The sequence below is a fragment of the Drosophila montana genome, unplaced genomic scaffold, assembly GCF_035044405.1.
Source record: "Drosophila montana isolate Dmon_TW-CO22-7 unplaced genomic scaffold, ASM3504440v1 contig_3846_1, whole genome shotgun sequence".
NCBI classification, from domain to species: domain Eukaryota; kingdom Metazoa; phylum Arthropoda; class Insecta; order Diptera; family Drosophilidae; genus Drosophila; species Drosophila montana.
Genome location: NW_026998718.1, coordinates 351,475 through 379,319, shown reverse-complemented (window position 1 = coordinate 379,319; position 27,845 = coordinate 351,475). Strand labels below are relative to the sequence as shown.

General features: G+C 36.8%; 3 protein-coding genes and 1 long non-coding RNA gene across 4 annotated transcripts in view; 1 reads left to right on the top strand and 3 right to left on the bottom strand.

Moving 5' to 3' along the window:
* Adcy8 (adenylyl cyclase 78C) overlaps window positions 1-11,098 on the bottom strand; it is a 40,807-nt gene extending 29,709 nt beyond the window's left edge. Inside the window, exon 1 of the mRNA XM_064696369.1 lies at window positions 11,083-11,098. The gene's annotated coding sequence lies outside the window, so the exon portion shown is untranslated. The remainder of the gene's footprint in view (window positions 1-11,082) is intronic.
* LOC135438112 (uncharacterized) lies at window positions 10,385-11,017 on the bottom strand. Its single transcript, XR_010437846.1, has 2 exons — window positions 10,822-11,017; window positions 10,385-10,609 (listed from the first exon to the last, which is right to left on the bottom strand). It is a non-coding gene; the product is annotated as an uncharacterized LOC135438112 (long non-coding RNA).
* Window positions 11,099-12,996: 1,898 nt separating the features above from the next.
* Mpcp2 (Mitochondrial phosphate carrier protein 2) lies at window positions 12,997-15,215 on the top strand. The gene is made up of 4 exons (XM_064696364.1): window positions 12,997-13,127; window positions 13,394-13,845; window positions 13,908-14,248; window positions 14,315-15,215. Exons 2-4 carry the CDS (start codon window positions 13,441-13,443, stop codon window positions 14,658-14,660), a joined length of 1,092 nt encoding a protein of 363 aa, XP_064552434.1. The 5' UTR covers window positions 12,997-13,127; window positions 13,394-13,440; the 3' UTR covers window positions 14,661-15,215.
* Window positions 15,216-16,307: 1,092 nt separating this feature from the next.
* On the bottom strand, window positions 16,308-26,498 carry Gbs-70E (Glycogen binding subunit 70E). The gene is made up of 6 exons (XM_064696363.1): window positions 25,938-26,498; window positions 25,513-25,681; window positions 22,823-23,200; window positions 18,234-18,440; window positions 17,858-18,170; window positions 16,308-17,799 (listed from the first exon to the last, which is right to left on the bottom strand). The coding sequence occupies exons 2-6, from the start codon at window positions 25,602-25,604 to the stop codon at window positions 17,623-17,625; spliced, it is 1,167 nt and encodes a 388-aa protein (XP_064552433.1). The 5' UTR covers window positions 25,605-25,681; window positions 25,938-26,498; the 3' UTR covers window positions 16,308-17,622.
* Between the last annotated feature and the right edge of the window lie 1,347 nt (window positions 26,499-27,845).

Here is a 27,845-nt window from a genome sequence, read left to right as displayed (position 1 = left end):
AAAATGTAGTTTTTGTGACTAAAAACTTATCAACTCAAATTAATGTATCATGTTTTGTAAGGAGTTGTATTCCTTGGCTCGCCGAAGATAGCCGCATTTTTCTTGGATTTATTTTAATATTAAGTTATACCATTACAAAATTACTGCTATATTCATTTTGTTTTGGTTTATATCAACATAAATTTAAGCTAAGTGCTTTTATTTGTTTCTCTGAGGCGCTGAGCAAGAAAACTGCATAAACGAGTTAAATGAAAAAGACAAATAAAATTTGCCCTCAGCTGCGCTTGGGGAGTGTATAAAATTTAGGATTATTTTTAAGCAAGACACACTTAAAAGTGCAAACCAATTTAAATAATGACGGACATTAAAGAGAAGAGCCGGAGGCATATTGAGCGTCATTTCCACAGAGTCATAAAAAAACATAAAGATAACAAAGCTTTGTTATGCTTTGGCAGGTCATATTGTGTATATACATATATATATATAAAGCGCAATGCCATAATCCAAAACAAAATGGCGCTGCAATGCTTTTTTTTTAATTAAATCCTTTTATATTCCGCACCCATTAAAAATGCGTATAAGAGTTTGGGAAGCGGCAATGCCCTATAAAGTGTACAAGTTCTTCCTCAAGTTCCTCCAGATCAGAGATAATAGGATTAAATTGGGAATATTATAAGATAAAATGAATATATACAAATAAAGCAGTACATTTTTAAAGAATCTATAATATATTTATCTCCCAAAAGAAAGATAGGCAAACTAAACGCAGATGTTATTCAGGAATACATTTTGAATTAATTTTCGAATGTGTGCCGCGCCTATGTGGAACTAATTACGGGGTATTGCCTAGTCGGACAGCCTCAACTTGTGCATTCTTACTTGCTTTGAGTTGTGCTCCAGGACTAGGCAAACTAAATACAAATGCAAAAACTATAACAAATTAATCAATTTTGCATCGATAAACTAGCAAGTCGGCTGCAACCGACTGCGCAATACTCTGCTCACAAAGTAAATAGCAAGTCGTTAAAAGACTTTTCAGTTATTGGATCGAGAATAATATCGATGTATCTAGTCTAATAATTTGGATCTTCGAAGAAGGTTGTGAAGTGACTGCATGTAAAATTTGCACATAAACTCTACAACTTTAGAAGATAAGCTATAGCATTGTTTCGCTTGAAGTATATTTCAATTTACAAATATCTTCGTACAGCGAAACATTGCAGAAGAGCAAATACTCCAATTCACTTTATGGAATCAAGAAATTTTCATTTGTACAGTTTGGGGTGGTTGGAATTGGAAAATTGGTTGTGGGTGTTGCTTGCTTATCCGCTTTGGAAAATAATTGTGATGCTAAGTTGCGTTGACGTTGAGTGACGCCAAAGCGCTTTAATTTATGATTAAATAAGAGAATTAAATGGGGTTTGGTTGCGCATTTTCCGAGAGGGGCCCCACCCCTACCTTATCATTTACTATTCCACTTTTCTAGATTTCGGCATAAAATTAATTAAAAATGCCCGCGCTTATTACGATGAAATTTAGTTCATTATACACTTCTATTCAGTTCAGTTGATTCCTAATAAAGTAAATGATTGTGTCTTCAACGCAGTAGTAAAAATTAAATTAATTAGAAGTTTTAAAAAAGTATTCCAAAAGACTGTATACAAGAATCAACGCATTCGAACAGACAGATGGATTGAGTATATTTATACTTTTGAGTTAAATATGTTTTCTTCGGTCTGTTACTTAGATTTTCATAAATCCATTATACAGGGTATAAGAAAAATAAAACGAGCAGATGTGCACTTTCCAAAAAGAGAAGTCAAAATCCAACCATTATCATTTGCAGCGTCATCTTGCCGCCTTCTTAATATCATGTTGATGTTCAGACTATCGTTTAATTATTCATGTGCTTATTTAACGACATGGAATGCTGAGTGAGGATGCAAAATTATGTTTTATTCGAATTTTTAAAATATGCAATCAATTTAACGCGCTGTTAAATTTTGTCAGTTAAAAAAAACAATTGCTAAAATTTGGGCAGTCTCCTTCTGCTCTCCTAATGCATTTCACGAGGTTCTGTTAAACTTGAAAGCTTAACATTAGTGAATATGTAAATGAAGCTATGCTAAGTTCGCTGCAATGTTACGGTTACAGAAATTTTCGCTCTTCTGTTATGCATTTAGGCATGTTTCTTGCTAACTTTGGCAAGTTGGTATTTTATTTATTTGAATATTTAGGTTTGTTTAAGAAATTTGGACTGAAATTCCCATTGATAATCGTACTTATTCCCTGTAAACAATAAACATATTTTTATAGTATGTATTGCCCGATAGCAAAATTTGTTTGACGGGTCTGTAAATGATTTGTTGTTTGTTATTACGAAATAATATTTATTTTAATTTTTGCCCTCTTGTATTCATAATGACAAAGCATACACATGTGTTGTGCTTTTTGTTGTTGTTTAATTCTGCTATTGCTCTTTGGAATGAAATTTCTTTATTTATGGCGCCGGCTTATCAGTTTTATTTTCTCGGTTCTCTTTTTGGGCAGTGTAAATACGCAGCAAATTAATAAATTAAGATGGGCGCCGCGTGTATAATTAATTTTTCAATTATGAGGCCTTAACTTGTGTTTGTTTTGGCCGCCTAAAGGTAACGCGGCAGTTGTTGCCCCTTTATATTCAAGATATTTTAATGCGACTTTTATCAGTGCTTTATCAAAAGCCGTTGCAGAACTGTTAACAGACAGCGACAACGTGGTAAGCGTGGAGAGAAGAAGAAGAAGAACCAAACAAACAAACAAACAAACAGCAAACGAACAAGCAAACAGTTCGTCCAGTGGCAGGGCGGGGGGCATCGCACAAAGGCGTATATAACAACAACATCAACAGACAACTAAAACTACTCGGCAGTACTTGTACTTGGGATAGTTGACAGTTGACTTCTGCAGTGTTTGCACATGCACTTTGCGTGTGCTTCTGTGTGTGTGTGTGTGTGTGTGTGCACGTGCGTTTACAACTGTTACAAGAGTCAAACAAACAAATGCGACAAACAAACTTTCAAAGTGAGCAACGCCAAAGAATTTGCGCTTTTGGCTGTTATAAAGTTAGGATAAAGAGAATGCTCAAATCAGAATGGGAAAATCATAAGATAAAGATACATTAGTTGTTTGGGCTGGGAGCGTGTAATGCATAGTAATATATTCCTGATCAGAGACAACAGTCGTCACTTATCTGTCTGTTTGTATGCAATGTGTAAAGGTTAGTCTTAAAATTGCAGGCAGCACATATGTCTGACAGTTGGATTGAACTTTTATATCTATTATAGCAAAGATAAGTCCACATAAAACATGTATGCAACACTGACTGAATGACTGACTAACTGACTTATTGACTGACCTTTTGACTGACTGATTGGTGATCAACGCAGAGCCCATACCGTAAGAGCTAGGAAGCTGACATTTTCACTGTAGTTACCTTATGTGATAAAGGTGCATATTAAGATGGGGGTTCGGGAAATTCCACCCGTATGTGCGGAGAAATCGCGAAAAACGTTTGTATGAAACTTTTTTGTTTACCATCCGATCGGCTATAAAAACATTTGCAAAGATCTTTGTCAAAATTAATCTGATAGGTATTTCGCACTTTTTGGAAAATCCATCCCTCCCTGGGGTAAAAGGGCGTCAAAGATTTTGAGGGTGGCGTTTCGCCCTCAAATTCATTACCATGGATCGACATAAAAATAATTTGAGGCGTGTTTCACATTTTTCGCAAAATTAAAGCTTTCTCAAAGCTCTACATAAGAGTTTAATGAATATGTGTTTAAGGTATTTGGGAAATTCCACCCGCAAAAGTTGAAAATTGGTCGATAGATACCGAGAGAATTTGTTTTAAACGCGCACGGGCAAGGCTGGCAATTTTCTTGGTCAAAATGTATGTGAAACTACATTCATACACACACATACATATATATACACACATACAAACATACATACCCACATACATACATGCTTACATACATACATACATACATACATACATACATACATACATACATACATACATACATACACACATACATACATACATACATACATACATACATACACACATACACACATACACACATACATACATACATACATGCATACATGCATACATACCTACATACCTACATACCTACATACCTGCTCCGCCCCTTGGTGCTCCTCCGGCTCCTCAGCCTCCAGCGTTAAAGCCGCCTGCGCCTAATTCATAGGCGAAGCCTGCAAGCCTTACTTAAATTTCTGAGAATCGAGGAGGAGGGCAGCTTTAATAAATACGTTTTCTTATTTAAATGTGCCGCGCAACAAGACAAATTGGTCTGCTATTGGTATATTATAAGACAATTTACATGCATACATACATACATATATACGCACATACATACATACACACACGCACACACATTCACACACACACATACATACATATATACAAAATCAATTTGGCATCTAAATCTGTAAAAATGGTACCCTCAAATATCCTATATAGACATAGGTCCAAATTTCCCACCACCATAACTAGGTCAAATCTCATCAGATTTGCACGAGGCTTGGCTCTTTGTTCATGGTTCGGCCTCTTGACCAATTTGGGATCTAAAGCTGGCAACATTATTCTTGTATCATATACATATATCAAACACATATGTTTGTCATATATATCATTTCATATATGAAGATTCGGTTAAAAATAAGTTGTATGGAAAACTTTTCTGTTATTCAAGATAACAACATATCTTCAAACATGACTAATTGGTTGAGATCAAGTGCTTGTATTAAATCACTTCTAAGCCTTATGTCAACGAGGTTATTTAATTCTCCCGTATCGTTTATTCTTGTTTATATAATTACATATAAACATAACATAATTGATATCCTGTCAGAACACGCAATCTATCTATATATATCTATATAAATGTCCCCTCAAAGCATCTCCGTTCCATATATCAACTTTCAGCAGTTACTTAACTCGACTCTCCCCACATAATTGTTATTGCATTGACAATTGCATATTTCTTGGCTAGTTTTATAGGACGCCATTGTCTGGGGCTCTGTGCGATTTCAGCTCCAGCAGCTCCTCCCTTGGGCACCTTACATAAAATGCTTTACGCTGCGGCAAATAAACAGACAAAGTGTATGAAGTGAATTTTTATCAGCTAGCAAATAGACAACAAACTCTTGGCAACGCCCCATTGACTATGCCCTCCATTCCCCTGCCCTGCCCTGCCCTACCCACGCCCTCCCCGTAGACTGCTTAGAAACGTTAACCACTTTTTGGACAGCATTTTCTTGTTGCTTTTGTTTTTGTTTTGGTTGGGGGCATTTTTCTTTTATACATTTTGAAAATTGAAATTTTAATGCCGCGCATATGAATGAAATTGTTGTTGTTGTTGTTGCTGTCGCTTGGCTATTAAAACAGTTGCCCGAGATAAACAAAATACAATAAAGCAAAAGCAATGTAAATATGTATATTGCTAACGATAATATAAGGTATCTAATGTTTAAATAGTCGCAAAATTCTTATATCACTAAAAGTTTATACGTTTATACGCGTAGTTCTTACAGCTCGTGCCACACATACCTGAGTCATTCGCTGATTTTTATTACCCAACAAATTGGTAGTTTGCTGCCTTTAAACGGACAGCCATAAGCAATAATAAACACTCGGACACTCGGGTAATCTAAGCGTTAAATCAGTCATGACCAGGTATCCATAATATATATATACATTTTTGCATGTAGCATGAGCTTTGCTAATTTGGCACATATTCTGGGCCGTAATAAGTATATTTAATATATTGTGCATTTCTTACCAAATATGTGGGCCGGCTTAAGTGATTTGGGAATTTTCGCTAAAGCCAACTAATTTATTTAGTCGGCTGACTGCATTTGATGCGCCACATGGACGTGGCCCAAACAGCACAAAGGCAACAAATTTTTGATTGCCAAAAACCTCGCAAAGCCCACGAAAGTTCAGGCCACAATAGTTTTTAGTGCGGATTCTCTCCGGTTTGTTTTGTTTTTGTTTTGTTTCACTTTTGGTTGGTTCGACTGCAGCGGGCGCAGCCTTGACAGCAATTTGACAGACATAAATAAACAACAACAGAAATGGGCGAATAATTTAGTACCCTGTACGTGCCGGAAAAGTGTGTACACCTTGGTACCAAAAGAAAATTGCAAAATTCACTTTGTTTTGCTTAAAACTTCAAGAATTTCGCAGAGAATTGATGCAGGACTTTACATGGATAGAGTTTAGCTCTATAATTATACAACTCATAAGACTGAAGAATCTCGGCTGTTAATTTGTTCACTTCCTTTAACAGAAAGTACAGACTGTAAGCAACATATGTGGGTCTCAAAATGTTATTTAATTTTCTAGATTGTTTTCAATTTCATATATTAACTGAACCCATTTGATTTCACTCTTATCAGCTTCCGTTGCCTTGGACAAATGTATTTTACTTTATTTAAATTCAGTTAAATCAGTTTTCCATTTCGTATAATAAATTTGATATGCCTGCAGAGGTATTCAATTTCATGCATGTCGAAAATTAAAACGTTGGCTTGTTAAATTGTGTGCCGCATAAGAAAGAGATGAAATGTTGCTCTATAGTTGCAAAAAGATTTATAAATGTATTAAAAAAGATTTGTTTTCACAGGAAATTTTCTTATTGAATGTCTCGAAGTCTGTTCATAAAATAAACAATGATTTTCGACGAGTTTGATGTCATATTTTGGCCAAAAGTTTTATAAATTTATCTAACAACATTGGTTTTAACAGGAATGAATGTCTTGAAGCATTTCATTAAATATTCAATTAAATGCATTGATATTGATATTGATGATTTTGATATCAAATTCTGATTCCTTTCATTTAAACAGAAGCAGTTCATGTGTTGTAGGAAGGGTATTAAAACGACGCCAAGAAGCACAGGGAAAATTGCCGCAACTAGAGCTACAAGTTTTGTGTGCCTAAAACTAGGCTATCAAGCTAAAAAGAATAAATAACAAAGGTAACAGCAGCAGCAACAACAATTGGCACACAAGCTACTAAGCCAGAAGCATTTACTGGCAAAAAAGAAAAGAAAAAAAACTGGCCAGGAGAATGTCGCGTTTATTAATGCCAGGGGAGCGCACTTGACTTTGGCCATAATTGTAGTTAGTCGGCCAACTGGCTGTTGGCCAGCTACGCCTCTTGCTTCTTCCATTCGCAATGTAATTTACAATGGGAGAGCGAGCTAAATGTGATCTCCCAACATGACAGTAAATTAATAAACATGGCATACTCACAGCTAACAACATTGTTTATAATCGTATCACTTGCAGGGCATCCTCTTTGAGTTCCTGTTTCTGTTCGGGCCTGGCCTGGGCTGAGCTGCTGAGCTGCTTAGCGACACGTGGCTTATGAGTAGACGCCACATGATATACAGACAACAGATAGCAGGCAACACCCTACGATGTCTGTCCCGATGTCGGTACCTACAGGCAGGCAGCATATGTATTGTGTGTATAGACTCGTATTTCAATGCTTTGTGCCTCAATTGAGAAATGTTTAATGTTCGGATTGCTCTTGAATTGAATTAAATTGCGTGTGATTGGTGCGTAAATAATTCCATTAATTTATGCGGCATGTCGAAATACTTATGTACCACTGCCCGGCAGCTATTTAAATTGTCAACGCGTTTGTCTTTCAGCATATCGACGCATTTCGACGATGCAGTTTGATTTGTGGTTAACACATTCAGGCATTTAATCAACAGGTTTTTTTGTGTGCTCGGCTGGTTTCCGTTGCCAGAGCAACCTTCACATTGGCCTGCAGCCATGTCCATTTCAGACCATTTCAGACAATTTCAGACAATTTCAGTCCATTTCCCTGGCCTTCGGTGTGCGTCTTATTGATTCAGTCATGGGAACAACAGCAGCTTGTATTTATGTATTTATGCCCTCGGACACGGACTTATATATATTGCCTGCATATGGTTACCCTCAGTCATTTAACAAGACAGGTTTCTCAATGTCATGGCTGCTGGAAAATGTGATTGTGGCCCTGTCATGAGTTATGGATAATTTGCCTATGCTCGTTGACTAGTCTCAGACAGTTTTGTCGTGTGACTGTCATCTGCCAGAAAACTACTTGTATTTCTTTACCATTGATGTATAAAACATTTTTATGCCAGCGCCTCGCACCGCTTGTTAAAAGATTTTTTCTGAATCTCATTTCACTTGGCCTGAACTTACTGAGTTTGTCAAACTTTTTAAATTGAACGGCATAATTAGTGATATTTAATTAGTGCCAATGCCAATTAGAAGGCGTAAAGAGATAAATGACAATCTTGAATATTTATTTATTAATTCATAAATGTTTAATTTTTCTTTTAAGATCTCTATTTGTAGCTTGATCTTAATAACTTTTATGACTTCGCTTTTTTAAGCTTTCGAAGCTCATCTGTTAAAAATTGACTTAAAGCAGTTATAATTTTTTTTTTTAATTATTTCATAAACCAGCTGTCAATTGGCAGCAATCAACAATATGACGCCCGAAACAACTTTCCAGCCAGCCGGGCTTAAGTGGGACTTTTTATACTCTGTGACCATAAGAAATGGGTTGCAAAGAGGGCATATTAGTTTTATGCAAATGTATGTATAAGGTAGCATCTACGAAGCCACAAAGTATGAGTATATATTCCTCACCAGTTCGCCTCTCTGTCTTTACCCGCCTACCGAGCTACAGACTTGAAATTTGAAATACATATTCTTGCCATTTGTACGCAGAATGAATTTCCATTTTTACTCTTCTCCATTTCCCTTACATCGATAAATATTGATATATAATAAGGACCTTTAAGCATATTTCAGAGATAATAAAAGGTGACATTAAATTTGATAAGCATTGTCCTTTTTGGACATCTCCACTCACCTGCTCCACACACAAGCAGACGCCTTGCTTTTTATGTTATTATATAAACACATTTGGATGCTAGGCATAAGCTTAGAGTAGAATACTGTGACCATAGTATCGAGCTAGGAAGGAAAAGAACCTTGCAATAACAACTCAGCACTGGGTATCTCCTAGTCAGGCACTCTCCACTTGCTTCCTGTCGCATTAGTTAGTTTCTTGCTTGAGACCCAAATACGTTTTCATTATGAATGAATCATGAATCTACCATTTAATCATGTCTGACTCATTATGGACCCCTCTCTCTACCTAGTTCATATATTTTTACCACTAGCTGCGTTCAAGGGCTCAGTGTCGGCTTGCCTAATCTTGAAGGTGTCCCAGTTTATGCGGCAACATGCCTGTGGCCCCACATAATGCGCCAAGCGGGTAATTAACAACTGCAGTAGTCGCAGTTTTTTTTCTCTCTTTTAGGCCCGATTACTAGTCATAGCCATTAGTCGCAACAGGACTTGCGTGTTAAATTATTGCTTGGCATTCATTTGATTATGACATACAGCCACACACACACACACACACACACTCACATACAAGCACATGTACATGCACACATTCTCTGACATACATGCACGTACACAATTAGCCAAAGGCGTGTCCTGACTGCCGCTGAAAGGCAGACTTGGCTTTTGTTTTTTTTTTGTTTTTTTGTTGATTCTTTCTTTCGGTTTTCGCGCAGCGGCTGGTGGAAAAGGTTTCTTACCAAGCCAGTTACCAAAACCAAAAAAGAAGAAAGAACAGTCGAAGACATATACGTCTAAATATAGAGCTCTACCCTCGATAGATTGTTCCGATATATATATATATATATATATATATATATAGTAAATATGATTAATAAATGTTTAAAAAGAAACAGTAAAACATAAACAAAATGAGTTATATATATATGATATAAGCTGCTTTCTGAGGGACTTATTTGCGTAGGAACAGATTGAAAGATTTCTACTCGGCTGTTGATACTTATCAAGCATTCATATATTTTATGTGAATGGAGACGTCGCTTCTATATTTACAAGGGTATACAAAATGGGTGTCACGTCGCAAACATTAGAAATCATTAGCAAAAATTGTCTGACAAAGGCAGCCTCATCGTAAATTGATAATTATCTTGTTATATTAATACAAATTCAGTAATATGAAAAAAAGGATAAACTTCAGCTATAAAATGTTGTTCGTCAACAAATATTTCTAAATATAAAACAAGTTCAAATGCATTCCACAAATATTTTGGAAATTTTACGCAGCAGATTTTTAGCGCAGCTCAAAAATAGTCAAGGAATGGGCGCTTGGGCATGAGATGGGACTATTTTTGGATTTGGGGTCAAGTGCTGGACAAGCGCTGAATCTAAGCCAGACGACATTCGCAACAGCAGCAGCCCCCGCGGCGCATTGTATTTAAAAATTGAATTTATTTTCGTTACTGCCGAGTTGCCGGGTTGTTCGCTGGTTTTGGGGCCCAACGAGGCTGCAGTAATGCGCATTGATTTTCCTTCGAGCCCATCCATCGATCCAGTAGGAAACTGTTTACCACTCAATAACCCAATCAAATCTCAATCCCAAACTCGGGCTCGAACTTGATGGACGAGGGGGCGGCACAAATTGACGCTAAAATACCTGCGAAAATTGTTGATTTGATTTGGGCGCGTTAAAACTTTTTAATTAATTGCTGCGAGCTTGTAATATGTGGTTGCTGTGCTTGTTGCAAGTAGCTCTAGCTCTAGCCGGCGTGTCTACGGATGTGGATCAAACTCCGAGTTCCGAGTTTGGTTTCCATCCATTTCGTTTGGCCAAATGTCAAACGTGACCCGAAAGTTGTTTGCTCTTGCCTGGCTCGCACCGGACGTGACAGTAATAGGTCATGCTTGATTTTATTCGATTTTTCCTCTGGCTGGCCGCAAAGTTTGTTTTATTTGATTTTGATTTGATGTTTTTTATCGCAACAGTTTTGACACATAAATTTATCTACAAGTCAGTGTTAAAAATTGTTTACTTTTTATGGTTTTTAGGTTAATCAAACTTTGCTGCTTGCTAGCAAAATGGGTGAGTTCTTAAAATACTCAATTTAAATTTATATACAAAATACTCACATTAAATCCATACTACTTCAAAAGTAAACGAATATTCATAATTGATTTACATTATTATATAGTACTATCAATATTCTTATTTTTTTATTAATAATATTAATAATATTCGATCATAATTTACACTATTCTTATATTTGTTTACATACACTTTGCACCATCTTTTGTTTAGATCTTAATTTTATAGCGTGACATCCCTCACTTCTGTTATTTCCGATTTTTTATCAATTTAATTTATTTAATTAATTTTAATAATTGGGCGCACAAGATAACGCACGTAATTCTAAAAAAGAATCCTGCCAATCCAATCCAAATTAGGGCAATTTACTTTTTAAATTCTGCGAAATTAATTAAATTTCAATTGATTAACACCTTGCAAGCCGCCGAAAGGCAAACTTCAAAAAGGCGCGCTCCGCTTGAGAAAAGCACTTCAAAGTCGTTTGGCTGTTACTTTAGAAATGGGCAAACGCGTCGTATACGCAACATCCTGCCGCACTGCGACGCGTTCTAACGGCTACTGAATGGCCGTTCGGCGTTTCGCACGCCGAACAGCCAAACAGCGACGACGAAGATGACGACAAAGACAACAGGCGGCAATATTTGAAGCAACAAGCGCTTGTCCAGGAGCGGCGCGCGGGCTGTCGGTAATATTAAAAATTATCCAGCATGTGCTTAGCAGCTGTCAAGGTCTTTGTTTTTTAAAATCATAGCGTTTGTTTGACGACGTGTTAGACGCACAATTAAAATGTCTGCTTAATCAAACAGACTTTTTTATCTCATCGTGGCGCAAACATGCACGAAGTGAAACCACCTGTTAGCAGCAGCAGCAAGTTAACAGTTGACTAACAGCGCTGTTGTTCGAAAGCTTTATTTGTCCACAGGCCGCAAAGCTTTTTCTGTTGTTATTGTATAACAAATGGATGCCGAACTAATTTATACTTTTGAACTTAGAGAGGTTTAGTTACTTCGAATAGTTAAATTTTAAGTAATTTGTTTTACAAATATTGTAATTATCATTATTGTCATATTATTACTTTGCTTCTATAAGTGTAGATATTCAGTTACAGCAGGTCGTATTGAATCTCATTATAATTTTTTTTTTCATCTGAATAATCCAACAATATAATTTTCTCTATAAGGGATTACGTATTCTGATTTAGATATGAATACTTTATACTTTTATAATAACATTTATAAATGGGCGCGCAGACTAAATTTGGTATATTTGAAGTTAAAAAAGCCGATTGTTATCGATTTTATGAAAATCGAAAAGTGCCATCGCCATTTTTAGCTGGTAATTTGCTGTCACGGTAAGCGCACTTTTCAAATTTTTTCCATATAGAAATAAAAATGTATTGAAACCAATCGGTTAAGAAAAACTTTCGTTAAAAAAAGAGAAAACTTGGATTTTTTCCTCTACTGCAGAAAAACAAGCTTATTAGTAATTTCTTTTAAAGTAATATCGAGCAAATTTTTTAGCAAAAGACGACAATGCAGAAAGTTACCCTAGTTTTCCAGTACATTGGCAGACGGTTCTTGAAATAAAGGTTGCAGAGAGGGGTGTAGCTGATTTGATGTTATATGTATAGCATTGAGAATAAATCGATAATCTCAACACACAGTCTGCATGTTTAAATAATAACGCGATCGAGATCTTAAAAATCACCATGTCTAAATTTTTAAAAAAGTTCTCATGTTGTCATTATTGGCAATCATTTATTGTTGTCATTATGATCTAGCTTGTTTGGTTCGGTACCTATTAGATTTGGAATTCTGTGGATTGCTCTGTAGACAAGTACAGCGCAGTTTATCGGATGGACGATTCTTTTCATTTAAAATATTATAATTTTGCTAGGACTAACTAACGCCGGCTATATATATCCATATATCTACACTTTGCGGTCAGTGTCTTTCAATTATCTATGGAACTTTCTAAGTTTGGTATTTTTGTTTGGCAACTCTTAAGTATATTTGCGATTGCCGCTTGCGGTCACACTGAAACTCATTCTTTGAATCCAATTCCTCGCCACGCCAAGGACGGCAGTAACGTAAGTGAGAAAATATAATGTTCTTTTAATTGCATAAGAGAAACTAATCACATGTTCAAATAGATATAAAAATTATTTTTAGATTTGTGTTTTGTTTCGGTACATGTGAGTGTTTACTGACTACATTGAAAATTCGCTTACACTGACACTGCACAATATTATGTAACCTACAAAAGTGAACGACGGACGTAGTGAAAAATTGCGAATGCCGCAGCAGCTGATTTAATTACCTTTGCTAATTTTACACTTTCTTTTTGTCTTTGCAGCTCAGATACAATAGCATAACAAAATAAACCAAAAAAAAAACGACAAAATGTTCTCGTCATTTTTTCAAGCCGCCAGGAATTCGCCATTTAGATCGCCATTTACCCCAGTCCGGTGCGATGACGGCCAGCCTGCTGTGGAGAGTGAGCCAGCGCTTGGAAGTGGCCCTGGCCCAGTAGTTGGACGTGAAATCGCAGCTGCAGCATCATCTCAATCCGATTCCTGTGAGTTTGGCAGCGCCAAATATTTTGCTCTGTGCGGTATCGGCGGTATTTTGAGCTGTGGTACCACGCACACCTTTGTGGTTCCATTGGATTTGGTCAAGTGTCGTCTGCAGGTCGACCCCGCCAAGTATAAGAATCTGATCCATGGCTTCAAGGTCACTGTAGCTGAGGAAGGCGCTCGAGGCCTGGCCAAGGGTTGGTTCCCAACTCTAATTGGCTATTCCGCTCAGGTGGGTGCTTACATAAGTCTGATAATTCTTCATAAACGTGACCTCGCATGATGTTTTTTCAGGGTCTGTGCAAGTTCGGTTTGTACGAGGTGTTCAAAGTTAAGTACGCCGACATCCTTGGCGAGGAAAAGGCGTATTTGTACCGTACCTATGTGTATCTTGCCGCTTCGGCTTCCGCTGAAGTCTTTGCCGATATTGCGCTGGCGCCATTTGAGGCAGCCAAGGTAAAGATTCAGACTGTTCCCGGATTCGCTAACACATTCCGTGAGGCAGTGCCCAAGATGTATAAGGATGAAGGCATTACAGCCTTCTACAAGGGTTTGGTGCCATTGTGGATGCGTCAGATTCCGTACACCATGATGAAGTTTGCATGCTTCGAACGCACCGTCGAGCTGCTCTATAAGTAAGTTAACCAATATTCACTCGCTCGTTTTCTCTTCTCACGTGCATGATATTTGTTATTTAACAGATATGTGGTACCCAAGCCACGTATTGAATGCAGCAAGGGCGAGCAATTAATTGTGACCTTTGCCGCTGGTTACATTGCTGGCGTCTTCTGCGCCGTTGTTTCGCATCCCGCTGATGTGGTTGTCTCCAAGCTGAACCAAACCAAGGGTGCTAGCGCTATAGGCATTGTCAAGTCTCTCGGCTTCATGGGTATGTGGAATGGATTGGGGCCCCGTATCATCATGATCGGTACGCTCACTGCCCTACAATGGTTCATCTATGATGGTGTCAAGGTTGCTCTGGGCATTCCTCGCCCACCACCACCAGAGATGCCCGCCAGTCTGAAGGCCAAGGAGAAGAGCAAGTAAATGGCTCTCACGAAATTCCAAAAGAAAAACAATGCAAAAAAAATGAAAAACATCTAAATTAAGTCCAACTCAAAGTGCAGATCCAGCAAATAGCAGGAAACGGAACGTCAACATCCATTAGTAGCATACATGAACTGGCGAAACAAACATACCAAATTTGCTTTTAAATATCTGTTTTCAACTGATTTTACCTCTTCTAACTTTACACGCATACATTTCGGTTCATAGCCATTCCAAGGTAGCTAATAACTACTAATGCATTCTTCAAACTGTTCGGAACAATATACATTCTTCACTTATCTATACTTAGCTTTATATATTCCATTCTATTAAAATTTAATGTGCATGTAAACGTCGATTGCCGTACGTATGCATATAAATGTCTTAGTTTACACTGAAAAGTCTATTTGTATGTTGTTTCTCCAACTTCAATGATAAGTGTTGAATTGTAGGGATGAGAATATAATAAGTAATAGATATGATACGACACTCAAATGCCGCTTAGAAAAATTCCCTGACACTCTGAATAAACTAAATTATAAAATTGAAACAGTATTCATTTGACTTTGATTTTGGATTGAGGGCTAACCAGTTTATCAGCGGCGCGTTTTGCACTTGTGAATTGCATAAACGAATCGCAGCTACTATATACAATGCTATACCTACACTATTTATGTATAAAGTCGATTACAAAATTAGATAACCTGTGACCTTGTTTTATTGGCCAATTGATGCCTCGTTTCGTTTATGGCAATTGCTTTTCGAAAATACACTAAATAGCGATTTCCTCAATATGTGTATCCTTAGATGTTAAGTTATCTAACTTGGTAAGATTCCCTTCCATAATTATACTGCCAAATATCCACATGTTAACAAAATAAATAAAGGATAAAAACGTTATTATATAACACGTTAATACGTTATACTACAATAAAAGCTTTATCTGATTACCTAGATAGTCGGTCTTTGCGATTTACTGTGGCCGTAGTGAGCATGGTGTGATTTCCGTAATCTTATCTACGTAATACGATAGCTTCTGCATTTTAACTTTTAACCTCAGCAGACTGGTTATATATTAAATCTCTTTTTAATATTCTTATAATATATGAATATCCGGCCGGTTTTTAATCAAAATTGAAAGTAAATTAACTCGTCAATTCTCACGGAGCATGAAATAATACCAAAGCTAAAAGTCGTTTTGAACGTCGAGCACGGAACTTCAAATTATTTTTTCATTTATCAAATGAATATGGTATAATCAAGCTAGTTTTTATTTTGTATTCATTTAATGATAGCTCATGATAAAAAACTTTTGAGGAAGACCAAGCCTCAAAGCATAAATAACTGAAGCCCCAATTATTGCATTCATCTAAACATATTTGGATGATGTCAATTTTGGGTAGAGGTCAAATGTAGCCCGCTTTTTGTATATGAAAGTATATATGGCTAAAAACTACTTTCAGGACAACGGGCATTTTGTAAAGAAATTGAAGGCTTAAATCACCTGAACGGACAAGTTTATTTTGTTTTATCGATTTTCCTCAAGTGAGAAAAGGCAAAATGTAATAGGAGCTCAACAGACTTAGTTTTGAATAGGAGTTGGTAGTATAAAAAGTTATATTTAACAAAATAAAGAACATTTCCATACATATATATATATATATTTATATTTTTAATTTATATTTATGATCAATGAGAAAAATAATATAACATATTGGCTCGTTGTATCATAATTTCACTGCGTACATATTGGGTTGCAATTGGCATCTGTTAAAAACTAAATAAATCATTAAGTTTTGGATAAGAAAATTAGTTTTCTCGTCAGCTACTGGGACGCGGGGAAAGGCTCTTAAAAATAAATAACCTCTAAGCACTAAAGCTAAATCTTTACAAAACTAAACGCATAGGTAATGTATAAATGTATTTAACAGGCAATTTTCTGGTTTATGATTTATCTATATATGTATTCTATGTACAAATTGCTTATGGCTAAGTTTCAAAGTCGGGTTCAGACGCATACAAACAATTAGAGACATAGAGCTTTTTATTTAATGTGATGTTTTCTATTATATATGTATATGTATTTTCGTTTTGTATGGTATTATTTTGTAGTTCAGGACGTGTTTCTCCATAACAAGCCATTTCAGTCTTAGAGTTTCAAATAACCAAAATAATAATTAACAAAAAAAAATCATATAAAATGTTCCATGTAAAAACTTAATGACTAAATTTTCATATATTCGTTAGAATTGAATTTTCTTCTGTTTCTTTATTTGCAAATAAAGACAATTTCGAAACAATGGTTTGCTAGGATAACGCACGCTTTCATTTGTAGTTTTTGTTATGTTCTTTCAGTTGTTTTTTTTGTTTTTTGCATTTATTTTAATTTGCGTTGTTTTGTTTTTAAACTAATATCAGTTATATGGTAGACAATCACACAGGCATACAGGCAAACATAAAATATACAAAATAAAAAATTGATATTGATATCATTACACAATCAAACATACTACGAAACATTTTCAGGGATATGTATATGGGTATAAGGATATGATCTTGAATTTGAAATGAGCTAGTTTTTAGAAAACTCAATTTTGCTTAGAAGTAAAAGTAGTTTCTGTTTTGATTGTACGTAGAGAAAACCTCAAGTCAATGGCACCTTTTGAATTTGTACCAAGTTCTGGTTTAAAAAAAATAAAGTCTGTTCGTCTGTTTATTGACGGTATGGTAAAAATGATATGAGTTCCCCACCCACCCCATAATCCATTTGATAATTTTTGTATTGCTCGGAGCCAATTCTCGGATGGGTTGCTGCTTGGTTCAGATGGAAATCAATTTCACTTAGAAGTGTACATTCGGAAGGATCTGAATCGATCCCAATATCCGATTGTCCAGCCACAGACCTGCTTAGCTATACAGTTAGCTTGACCTTCTTCAATTCTATATTCATTTAACATATATTCTACCAATATGGCGTTTTGGGCTCCTGAGTCCCGTTATTCTGCTGTTGGACTTTGGCAAGTGCATCGGTTAAGGTGGATCGCATTTGCTGGCTGGAGTTACGGGTTTGACCTTTATCATAGGGCGACAGGGCGTTGTAGTAGAAAGGTGAACGCTTGCTGATGGTATAGTTTTTGCCCTGCAAAGAGAATTCAAGTTATAATTTGAACAATCAAGATTCCATTGCTAGAACTCACATCATTATTGTCCCAGAATTCGTTTTCATTTGTACGATAGCATATGCAGAATTCCAGACGCTTCGAGGATGGGGGCAGCGTGATCTTGAATGAGAATGTATCGAAGACAACGTGTGCACAGGTGGCAGGACCATAGGCCCTGGCAAATGTACAAAATATGTCCTGTTGGCTTTTCCAATCGTCCCAGGTGACGCGCACAATGACTTCCTTTTGAAAGTCAATATTCCGAACCTTGATGGTGCCAACCACAATCGATTCCTCATCCTTGACAATGACATTCTCCAGTGAGACAAAGTCACTTTCAATCTTTTGCCTGTGGACAGATATTTGGATTAGTTATTTTTATGTTTTTATTGCCGGACAGTTTGTATGCTACCTAAATGTCAAATAATCGGATGCTGGCTGCTTGAAGTCCACAGTCCATTGATCTGGCGGATGCGGACTGACCAGTCCTTGTGTAATTTGCTCCAAAAACTTCATGCTCCAGTATGGGGGCACATTCGAGGGCTCGGACATGACGCGCACCTCCGTCAGCGATAGACCCTCATCATCTGCGAAGATCACATGCTTTTTGCGCAAGCGACTGCAAGATAGAAAAATAAGAGAATAAGTATAGATGATATATTGAATTGTTCTTAAATGTCGAACTAATTGAAAGCTGGCGCAACAAATAGACTGCATTTTGGCCTTGAACCTGGCCTTATCAGTTCTCGTGTCTTGGACCCCCCGTCTTTATGCAACGGTCATGAAGTCAAGTATCATTTAGGATTTTTATTCGCTAGCTTTAAGTTTATGGGTTTGTTATTTGTATTTCATATTAGAACTGCGCCATTGCATTTTTATATGTTTTATTTTTAGCAAATCGATGTTTAAATTTGACAAAAATAAAATGAATAGAAAAAGTCAATTGAGGAATTTTGGTTACATTTAGATCCGCCTTGGCAGGCAACGACACTAATCGGAAGCTGTCACCACCCATTGCCAGTAAATTGGCATTTAAACATTTGTTTCTTTCCCTATTTTAACCAAAAGTCATTTAACATTTAAGTTTATACTGAGTGGACAGCCTTGTGTACAAAACTTTGTTAAGATCTATTAACAATTTTTGCGTTCTTTCCGATGATATAGATATAGACATTTTTTGCACATATAGAAATATTTTGGATTTTTGCGTCACATTAATTTTTGGGGGCGCATATACCCCAACAGAGTGGGAGCAAAATGTTTGTATATTTTGTGCTATTTCGGTATCCACGTACCAGTTTCATTTCAGGCCAAAATATAATATATGCCCGATGATTTGTGTCCGGGGGGGACAGAGAGGAGAGAGAGAGAGAGAGAGAGAGAGAGAGAGAGACTCTTGAACGTGTCTACTTTCTAGTATGTATTTTCTTTATTTATTTATTTTTTTCTTCACTCGAAAGATTTTTAACGAGTTTCGAATGTAAATAAAACACGCCCTTTTTCAAAAGGCGTGGTTTAAAATACCTAGACTTATAATATATATCAATATACAAAAAACTTTAGAGTGTCAGACTTGTATTAGTATAAAATACAGATGAGAAGCAATCCCAAAATGAAATATCCAACAACATTTCAAGAATGTAGACTAGAGTTATACAATAAAAATATCTATGGAGACTCATATGGAAAAAATGCATGTCTATTGATATGATAAGATTAAAGTTTATCAAGCAATTTGTTAGGGGCTTGTTTTATTTTCGTGGCACACAATAAAATGGAAAGAAAAAGAAATAATAATAAAAAAGTCAGCTATTTGCGCCGACAGGCCCCATAGAATTAAAAGAAATGGGCTGACGTGAGGAAACACATTTCACATAATATGGCGAAAAACAATTATTTTCTTAACATTTTTCAATTTAATGAATAGCAAACACAGAGAGCGATTGAGTTATATGGCAAGAACATGTTTTGTGTGTGTGTGTAAACGTGGCCAACAATTGTGGCTATTTGCTAAGTTGGCTCAGTTTATTAGCCTGACGCCAATATCAAACAGCCGGCTGGCTGACTGGCTGGCTGACTGGCTGGCTGGCGATGATCACGCGTTGAAGGCGTGTGCAATCGACGCTGCATTTTCTTTAACAGGTTTCTACTATTTTTTTTTTTTTTTCGATTCGACAATCTGGCGATCGTTCGATCGTGTGCGGGGCCCAGATCAGGTCTCGTTTTGTACGCGTTTTCCTGCGCTCGAATGTTGCTTGTGTCAACTGTTGAATTTTTATAGTTTTTCAGTTTTCCATGCATTTGGGGCCTTTATAGGCCAGCTCGGCTTGAGGAAGTGCCGAAACAAGTTTAAATTCCTTTCTTGTTTTCTGTTTCTTTTTCTTGATTTCTCGACTGCACTCATTTAAATATACATATGTGCATTAACCGAAAAAATATATACATATGTATATGGCGAATGGGTCCGGTTTAAAGGCAGGCACACAAAATTAACAGGGCCATAATTTACACGTGTGCGTTTAATATGCAGTGCACATAATGGTGTGGAAGAAACAAGTTTCGAAAAGGGATTACAAAAGCACTTTAACGCACGAATTGATAAGCTACATATGTTTATTTATGGCTATAATCTTTATAGACTTTTATTTCATACTGTATAAGACTAACAGCAAATGGCAAGAGTCAACAATCCTTTGGTCTACAGTATGTTCTTATGCGCCTTGACCTTGTCAAATATTTTCGAATGACGGTCAGTTTGGTGACCTTTACAGACAGCCTTGTGCGTGCGCGTCTCTTTAATTGTCTTTAATCTCATAATTATGACAAGGTGGTTCCGCCTTTGTAGTCTCTCCCAGAGTATAATACTTTCGCAAATAACGCAAAGTTTGCAATGAGCACACACACACAATATTAGTTGCCCCCACGCATTTTTTGGATGTGCGTGGGCCACTTTTGCTGGCATCTAATAATTAGTCCAACTCACATGCGTGCCTCAGTATTACAATATAAATAAAATAAAAATGTACAGATTTCGTTTTTGAGAGAGACAACATTAAGAAATCTTTACAGCTTCCAAGCACATCTCTACACGTGATGCCTGCATGCACAATCAGTCTATAAATATTCACCGAATCTGTAGCTTTTACATGCATATGTAATTTATATATTACGTATGTGCCTTTATTTATACATTCGGTTGACTTGGCTTTTGATTTTTTAATATGTATTTTTTATATATAGCCGAAAAAACAGACACAACACAATTATCACATGCTAAGTTTGAAAATTCTGGCGTCTATTTAGTGGCCTTGGCGTGACCTGGTACGTTGTCTGGGATCTTGTCAGCTTGCGGGGCATAATTAAGAGTTTGACATGCTTTGGTGACATACATATAGTACAAGGCAGGAAGTCAGATTGTGATTGATAAATGACAGCGTAATTGCTGACTGAATGCTCAAATATTCTCTTTTTAGAAATTGTGAATACTAGAACTCACACTCTCTGAAAGGCCAGGTTATTAAATCTCGATGTATTTAACATTATTACAGCTCTAGATAGCTATTCTGTAAGTTTGAAGTTAGTTAGTTCGTTAACAAACATTTGAGTTACTTGAGATGGGAGACAGGCATAGAGTGTTAAAAGTAAACATTTAAGTATTTCTTTAAATATCTACCCAATACTAATATTTTTCTTAAGAAAGTCAGTATAAGATATGTAGATCGAATGGGAATTAAATGCCTACCCGTGATCACATTAAAAGTGTCTCAAAAAGTGTACACATATCACAGTTGTACAAATTTATGTATATAAGAAGGCATTTCCGAACCTTTAAAGTAAATAAATTTTTGATTGATGATGACTCGGCAAGGAGCTGAGATGACTTAGACATGTCTATTAGTTTGTCCACCGATAGCAGAAATCGTAACAGCTAGAGCATTATCTCGATAATTATACGAGTTACTAAATTTATAATGTAGGTTTTCGTAAAGAACATACATATCAGCTCATATTATTATCTGCTGAGGTATACGTGCTTTTGACAGGGTATTCCCTCGTCGTGCAGTAGTAAACAGAAATAATACAATACGCAACCGCAAGCACACACACACACACATGCACATAGTCTTACGAAATAGTGTGTGTCTGGTTTACATTGATAATACCTATGGGTGTGTGTGTGTGCGTGTGTGTGCGTATATCGCAATCGCTTTTAGGCGATATCAGATGGGGGATAACCTCGTCTAGACGTTGCTTAACCAAAAATAGTGTATATATAATGTGCACTCGCACTTTTCTCTGTTGTCTCGTCGGGCTGCACTTTCCATTTTATATTTTAAGGCATTTTTTAAAATGCCAAATTCAAGTGCATGCGAACAATGGAAGCAAGCAAACAAATCTAGTTAGCAGCGCGAGATTATGCAAATATTTTGAAGATAAGATAAACAAAATATGAAAACATTTTAAGAATATAAGGCATATATCTTATGTGGCGGGGCCATGGAGAAATGATCCGATTTTTAAACTGGCTCTTCAAATATATAAAAATATATACATATAAAGTACATATTTGTTTTTGTTTAGCTCATGCAATTTTATATACGGTATACTATTTTTTACGTCTACCCCCGTGACATGTGTTCGCTATGACGTCTAGAAAATCTTAACGACTGCCAAAAGAAATGTTTAGATTGGGATGTGTAGTTGTTTTTTTTTCTTGATATCTGGCCAAATTTGGTTCAAATGCACCGAAAACGGGAAGTTTCTGAAGTTGCTTTCCTTGATTTAGCAATCGCTTAATTCGCTTTCCATTTAACCTATTCGATTTCACTTTTAATCAATCCCACACCTCAGATCCAGTCAACCACACAATATGTAGTTCAATTTGTGGCTGTGGTCGCCAAATGACGGCGGCGCCAGTGCCACCTCAGACTGACGTCAAATGGAGAGCGGTTTATCTCGAACCACTCGGATTACACTTATGCAAGTCCCCCGACAGCTTACCTTTGCTCGCAGGTAGCAAATCCATTTGAATCGCTGCTGTTGTTGCTGCCGCTGCTGCTGCTGTCTGTCAGATCGACATGTTCCGTGGGTGCAGCATCCGTGGAAGCGATGCTGAAGCTTTGGTTGCTCTTGTGCAGGCAGGATTTGCGGCTGAGGCACGATTTGGGCTGCGTTTGGAGCAGCGGGGCAGACACCATCCGCTCCAAATAGCTGCGGCCGGAGCGACTGCCGACGCCAAGGGGCGTGCCGCCAGTCTTGGCGGGCAGATGCTGACCCTGGGCAGCATTGGATGCGTTGTTGACCATCGCTTTGGAGGCCAGAGTTACCGCCTGAGGACGGCAATAACGCGATGCTATGGTATTGGGTTCGTCATTGAAGCTGTAAGCAGAGCAAAGATTAAGAGTCTCACATGAGTATGTACGGGGGCATATAATATGTAGATTTCTTCTTCTGTATGCCATATGTATAGTATGTGCCACATTTCGGTATGGCTCTTAAATAATCTGCGCATTATGAAGGCAATCGTACGAGGGGCCACGCGGCGCTCACGTTTACTTTCTTTTTATCAGCCTGATAAGGTTGTCTTTATTCTGGGTCTGTCTTTTATTTCTGTGAGATAATAGACGGCATGTACTCGGCATGGCATTGTTCGGCTGCCATATTATGTGCAGGCTGCTATACTATCTATAAAGAAATAGCGCCAGGCTTCTGTCATTGATAAGCGCAGAACTTGTTGAATCTATTACGCACGACCTCTGCACTTGATTTGAATAGTACCTACCCCATGGGATGGGTATTTGTATTTATGTATTCACAATTGTTTGGGTCTCTCTCAATTGTGATTCATCATGGTGTACTATTTTTGGAAAGACCATCAGACAGAGAACAACTGTTTGCAATTTTTGTATTTTGCTGATTCATATCAAAAATTCTTGTTTTTGGCGAGACACAGGAAAACTATAAAGTCAATGCCTGATAAGCCCATTTCTTTTTTTTTTGGAATTTTTTCCACAATTTATGGGGCTAACGCAAAAACTAAAGGGAAATCTATTTGCCAAGATCTTAAAGAGTCCTAAGAACCAGTTAAATTTATAATGAATTGTTCTCCAATAAAATAACTAAAAAGTCCCAAAATGTCAAGTAACCATATTTCGTGCTAATATTAAACGTGTGGACAATATTTAAATCACGTGAATTTATCTTTTTTTATAGCTACCCAGATCTTTTAGTATGATTTCTATTTTTATTTATACCTATGCATATTTGAAGTAATAATTTTGAAATTTTTGTTTTGCTAAATCTATAATAAAGAAATTTATTTTTAGTTTCAACTTGTTGTGTTATACATATTCCAATGTTGTCTGATTAATGCACTAAAGCTGCAAATAAACCTCACACATGACGATCCGGGCGTGATTTATATCAATTGCGTCAACAGACCTCGAGCAGACTCCGAGACCCAACGTACCTTATTAATATTGCCCCCAAACCAAAAACCAAAAAAAATTTGTTTCATTTTTCAAGCGCCACGCGCAAATTTGTCGCCGTCAGCGTCATTTGCCGTACTCGTGTCCGGCAAAAGAGACCCCCGTCCCGTCCGGGGAGCGCTCTCCAAGTCTGTGCAAAAGTTTGTTTTGATTATGCGAACGCCTTGATCTTGAATGCTTTCAAATTCTGTTGTCAACCAGAGCAACCCGAAAATATTTTTAGTGTGTGCTTCATTGTTGTGCCAATGTGTGTACATATGAGAATAACATACTTCTATAAGTATCGAAGCCCTTAACCCCATTAATTCTGCCGCAATATTTTATGACGAGAGCAAAATTGCTTCCGTCCTTAGTAAAACGTATATCAATATTTTGTCCGACTAACAGTCGGAGACTGACAGGCAAACATGGATATTTACAATAAACATAAGTATAATGCAATTGCGTTCATTGTTTGTATAATATTTTTTTTGAACTAACCTACATTTGGAGTGTGTTTTGTAATACCTTAAATTTATGACTTGAAATGCTGAGAATTGAAAATAAATAGCCCTGATATTCTTTTCTTGAGTTCCGACATGAAAACTAGAAAATAATATATTTTAAGATATTGGGTGTTATTTCATTGTCTTTTATTTTATTGCAGACGTTATCGATGTCATAATTGATATCAGACTTTAACCTATTCATTATATAATATGTCTTATAAACAAAAGCGAACTTTTATTTTTTATTATTCACGATAAGAACAATAATATAATTAATCAGCACATTCCTTAAGGAGCATTATAAAAAGAACTTGTTTTGTTTTCTGTTACTAAAACACATAAGGCGTCTGTTGGGAGTATATCAGAAAATACTGTTTGCTATCAAATGATAAGAGAAATTCCAGAATGTCTTTTTTGTTTTTCATAAGAATGCTTAAGACGTGACTTAAGCTTGAAGTTGGAGAAAGTATTCGCTTTCAGTTTATCAAAGCTTAAGGAATTAATTTGAATTTTGACTAGTCTCTTGACAAAAAAATAAAACCAATAAATAAATGAATAACATAAAACAGAAATAAAATAGATAATTAAAAACAATTGAATTTTGATTCCTTGCCGAAAGTCGTATATTCAATTGAATTCAATTAGTATTGAACAGATTCACTGCCCCCAATTTGGGTATAGTCTTATAGTCTTCAAAAATGATTTTCGAACTTACTTCAATGTTTGACGCTGATGTCCGCTCATGTAGTCCGCTAGGAAACTAACGGGTGGACTGTGACTGAATATGGGTGGACTGTGTGAAATCATTTTATAGGCTGTCGTTTCTCTATAGATCTCTAACAAGGAACTATCTTTGATGTTGCTGTTGTAATTAGCAGCAGGGCCTGTAAAATTGGAAGAAAACAAAAATGTTGATAAAGTGAGCAAAATGGTTTGGATTTAAACGAAGCGTAAATTATTTTAATTGGAATTAACTATAAACAAAATGCTTGAATGCAAATGTTTATAAAATGATTCGAATTATTGATTGTAATGGAAAATTATTATAACAAGCAATACTTATGTATATACATATGTATGTAATATACATTTTGTTTACGTTTAATTGAGTTGAATATTAGCTTTTGCTAAGAAACTTACCGTTTGTGGGTATATGACTTTGTTGTGTTTCTCTTCTTAGCTCTTTCTCTCTTCTTCGCTCTTTCTTGTTCGCCTTATTCTCTCCGTTTCTATCTTTCAATCTCTGTGTATTAAGGAACTTTACTGGTATCACTTTATTTATTTTTGCCCAACTTTCTTAGAGATTTTCTTTCATATGTGCATCACGCGCGATGTTCGTGGGGCTTGGCTTGGCAACGCGCGTCAGACAATGAAATTTGTTGTGTAAAAATTAATATTTAAATTTTAAACACAAGCACACACAATTTTTTGGCAGCACCGCACAAAACAAAACGACGAGCAGCAAAACGAATTAACAATAATTTAATATTATTGATTTATATTCCTTTTTCATTTACAAGTAACAATTCGCGCGTTTTTTCTTTCTTTTCTTCTTTTTGGTTATATATGATTTGATGTTATTTTTAGTATTTTGCTTTAACGACACGAATAATTAGGACCGCATCGCGTTTTGTTGTTGCCTGTTGCAATCCGGCTGTGAGTACCGTTCGTCTCGACGACTCAGAGACGAATAAACTGTTGCTGCTACAGCAACTCGCCGTCAAGACTGCCAACCGCCAACCCAACCACTCAGGCCACCACCAGCCACAGTCCGCACGAACCCAGAGAGCGGCGTTACAGTACGATCGTCGTATGGTCTGGAAGGCGCTCGCGCTCTCTCTCACTTCCACTCTCTGCCGCGCACTCCCTCTACGCTGAGTGTGGCTGCATTTTAATGATAGTGCAGCGATAGTTGTTGTTGGCATTCAGTTTAGTTTAGTTCGTCTGGTTTAGTTGCGATTTTCGTTAAGTTTTAGACGGCGCCTCAGAGCCAAAGTCACTTAATGTGTCAGGCTGGATGGACATGATCAGCGTACGATCATTAGCGCGTGCGCTCATTTTGGCAATTCGATTTATTTATAAATGCCAATAGTCGTACAAGTATTCACACATATGTATAGTATTTTATGTTTTGTCAAACAACTTTCTATGGGATCAGCTTCTACGTCTACGACATTAACCAGCTGTTTTTTTATGCTATACATTAATTGCATCCTTCTTATTTGCTTTAATCTTGCATCCTTAGCCATGCCCATAGAAAAAAACTCACCCAACGAGTACCCACTCATTCGTTTGAGTGTCTACAACAACTTGCTGACGTCTTATGGTTCGAGTCGTTCGAGTGGTTTTTCTTTATAAGGTCTGGGGCTTATATTTAGCTGCAATCGGTAACCCAAACACCTTTACAGCCTACGCTTTTCTTTATGCAATTTATGTTTGTTATACGTTGTCTTTGTCGAGTCGACAGCTCTAAATCAATTATGCTTTTGGGGGGAGTTGTGTAAAAGTTGTCGCTGTGTAATCTCGTTTTTTTCATCGACTTTCTCATGCGCTACGTTTAAATTCAGCAAGCATATCGATTGCGTTAAAGGCATGACAAGTGTTGAATTATAGAGAAATTATATCACAATTTTTATATTTAAAATGCTGTGAACTATGATCGATTATCCGATCTAAGTGGGATTTAAGATCGATCTCTATGTATATAAATAAATTATTGTATTCCCCTCAAGTATGGACCACAACATTTTAAATATAATATAAAATTTCTATTAGCTGTTAAATTTATCCAATGAACCCATTTAAAATACCACATAAAGTGACTTACGAGCGTTTTCATTTGTATTACCCACATCGTCTGAAAGATGACGACGACAACTCTGGGAAACTGTCGACATTCTCCGCCACGCATCGCATCGTATGGGTCTGAGTGTTTTTCTTGTCTGGTGCATAGAAAGTGTGCGTGTGTGTGTGTGTGTGTGTGTGTGCCTGTGTATGTTTATTTGGTGGTGTGTGGCGTGCGTGACTCGTTGACATTCACAAATGGCG

Coding starts and splice junctions, on each gene's coding strand:
- Mpcp2 (XM_064696364.1), top strand. CDS start 13,441: ATGTTCTCGTCATTTTTTCAAGCCGCCAGGAATTCGCCATTTAGATCG. Junction 13,846..13,907: donor TAATTGGCTATTCCGCTCAG/GTGGGTGCTTAC, acceptor ATGTTTTTTCAG/GGTCTGTGCAAGTTCGGTTT. Junction 14,249..14,314: donor ACCGTCGAGCTGCTCTATAA/GTAAGTTAACCA, acceptor GTTATTTAACAG/ATATGTGGTACCCAAGCCAC.
- Gbs-70E (XM_064696363.1), bottom strand. CDS start 25,604: ATGATTTCACACAGTCCACCCATATTCAGTCACAGTCCACCCGTTAGT. Junction 18,441..22,822: donor TTTGCTACCTGCGAGCAAAG/GTAAGCTGTCGG, acceptor TCTATCTTGCAG/TCGCTTGCGCAAAAAGCATG. Junction 17,800..17,857: donor AATTCTGGGACAATAATGAT/GTGAGTTCTAGC, acceptor TTCTCTTTGCAG/GGCAAAAACTATACCATCAG.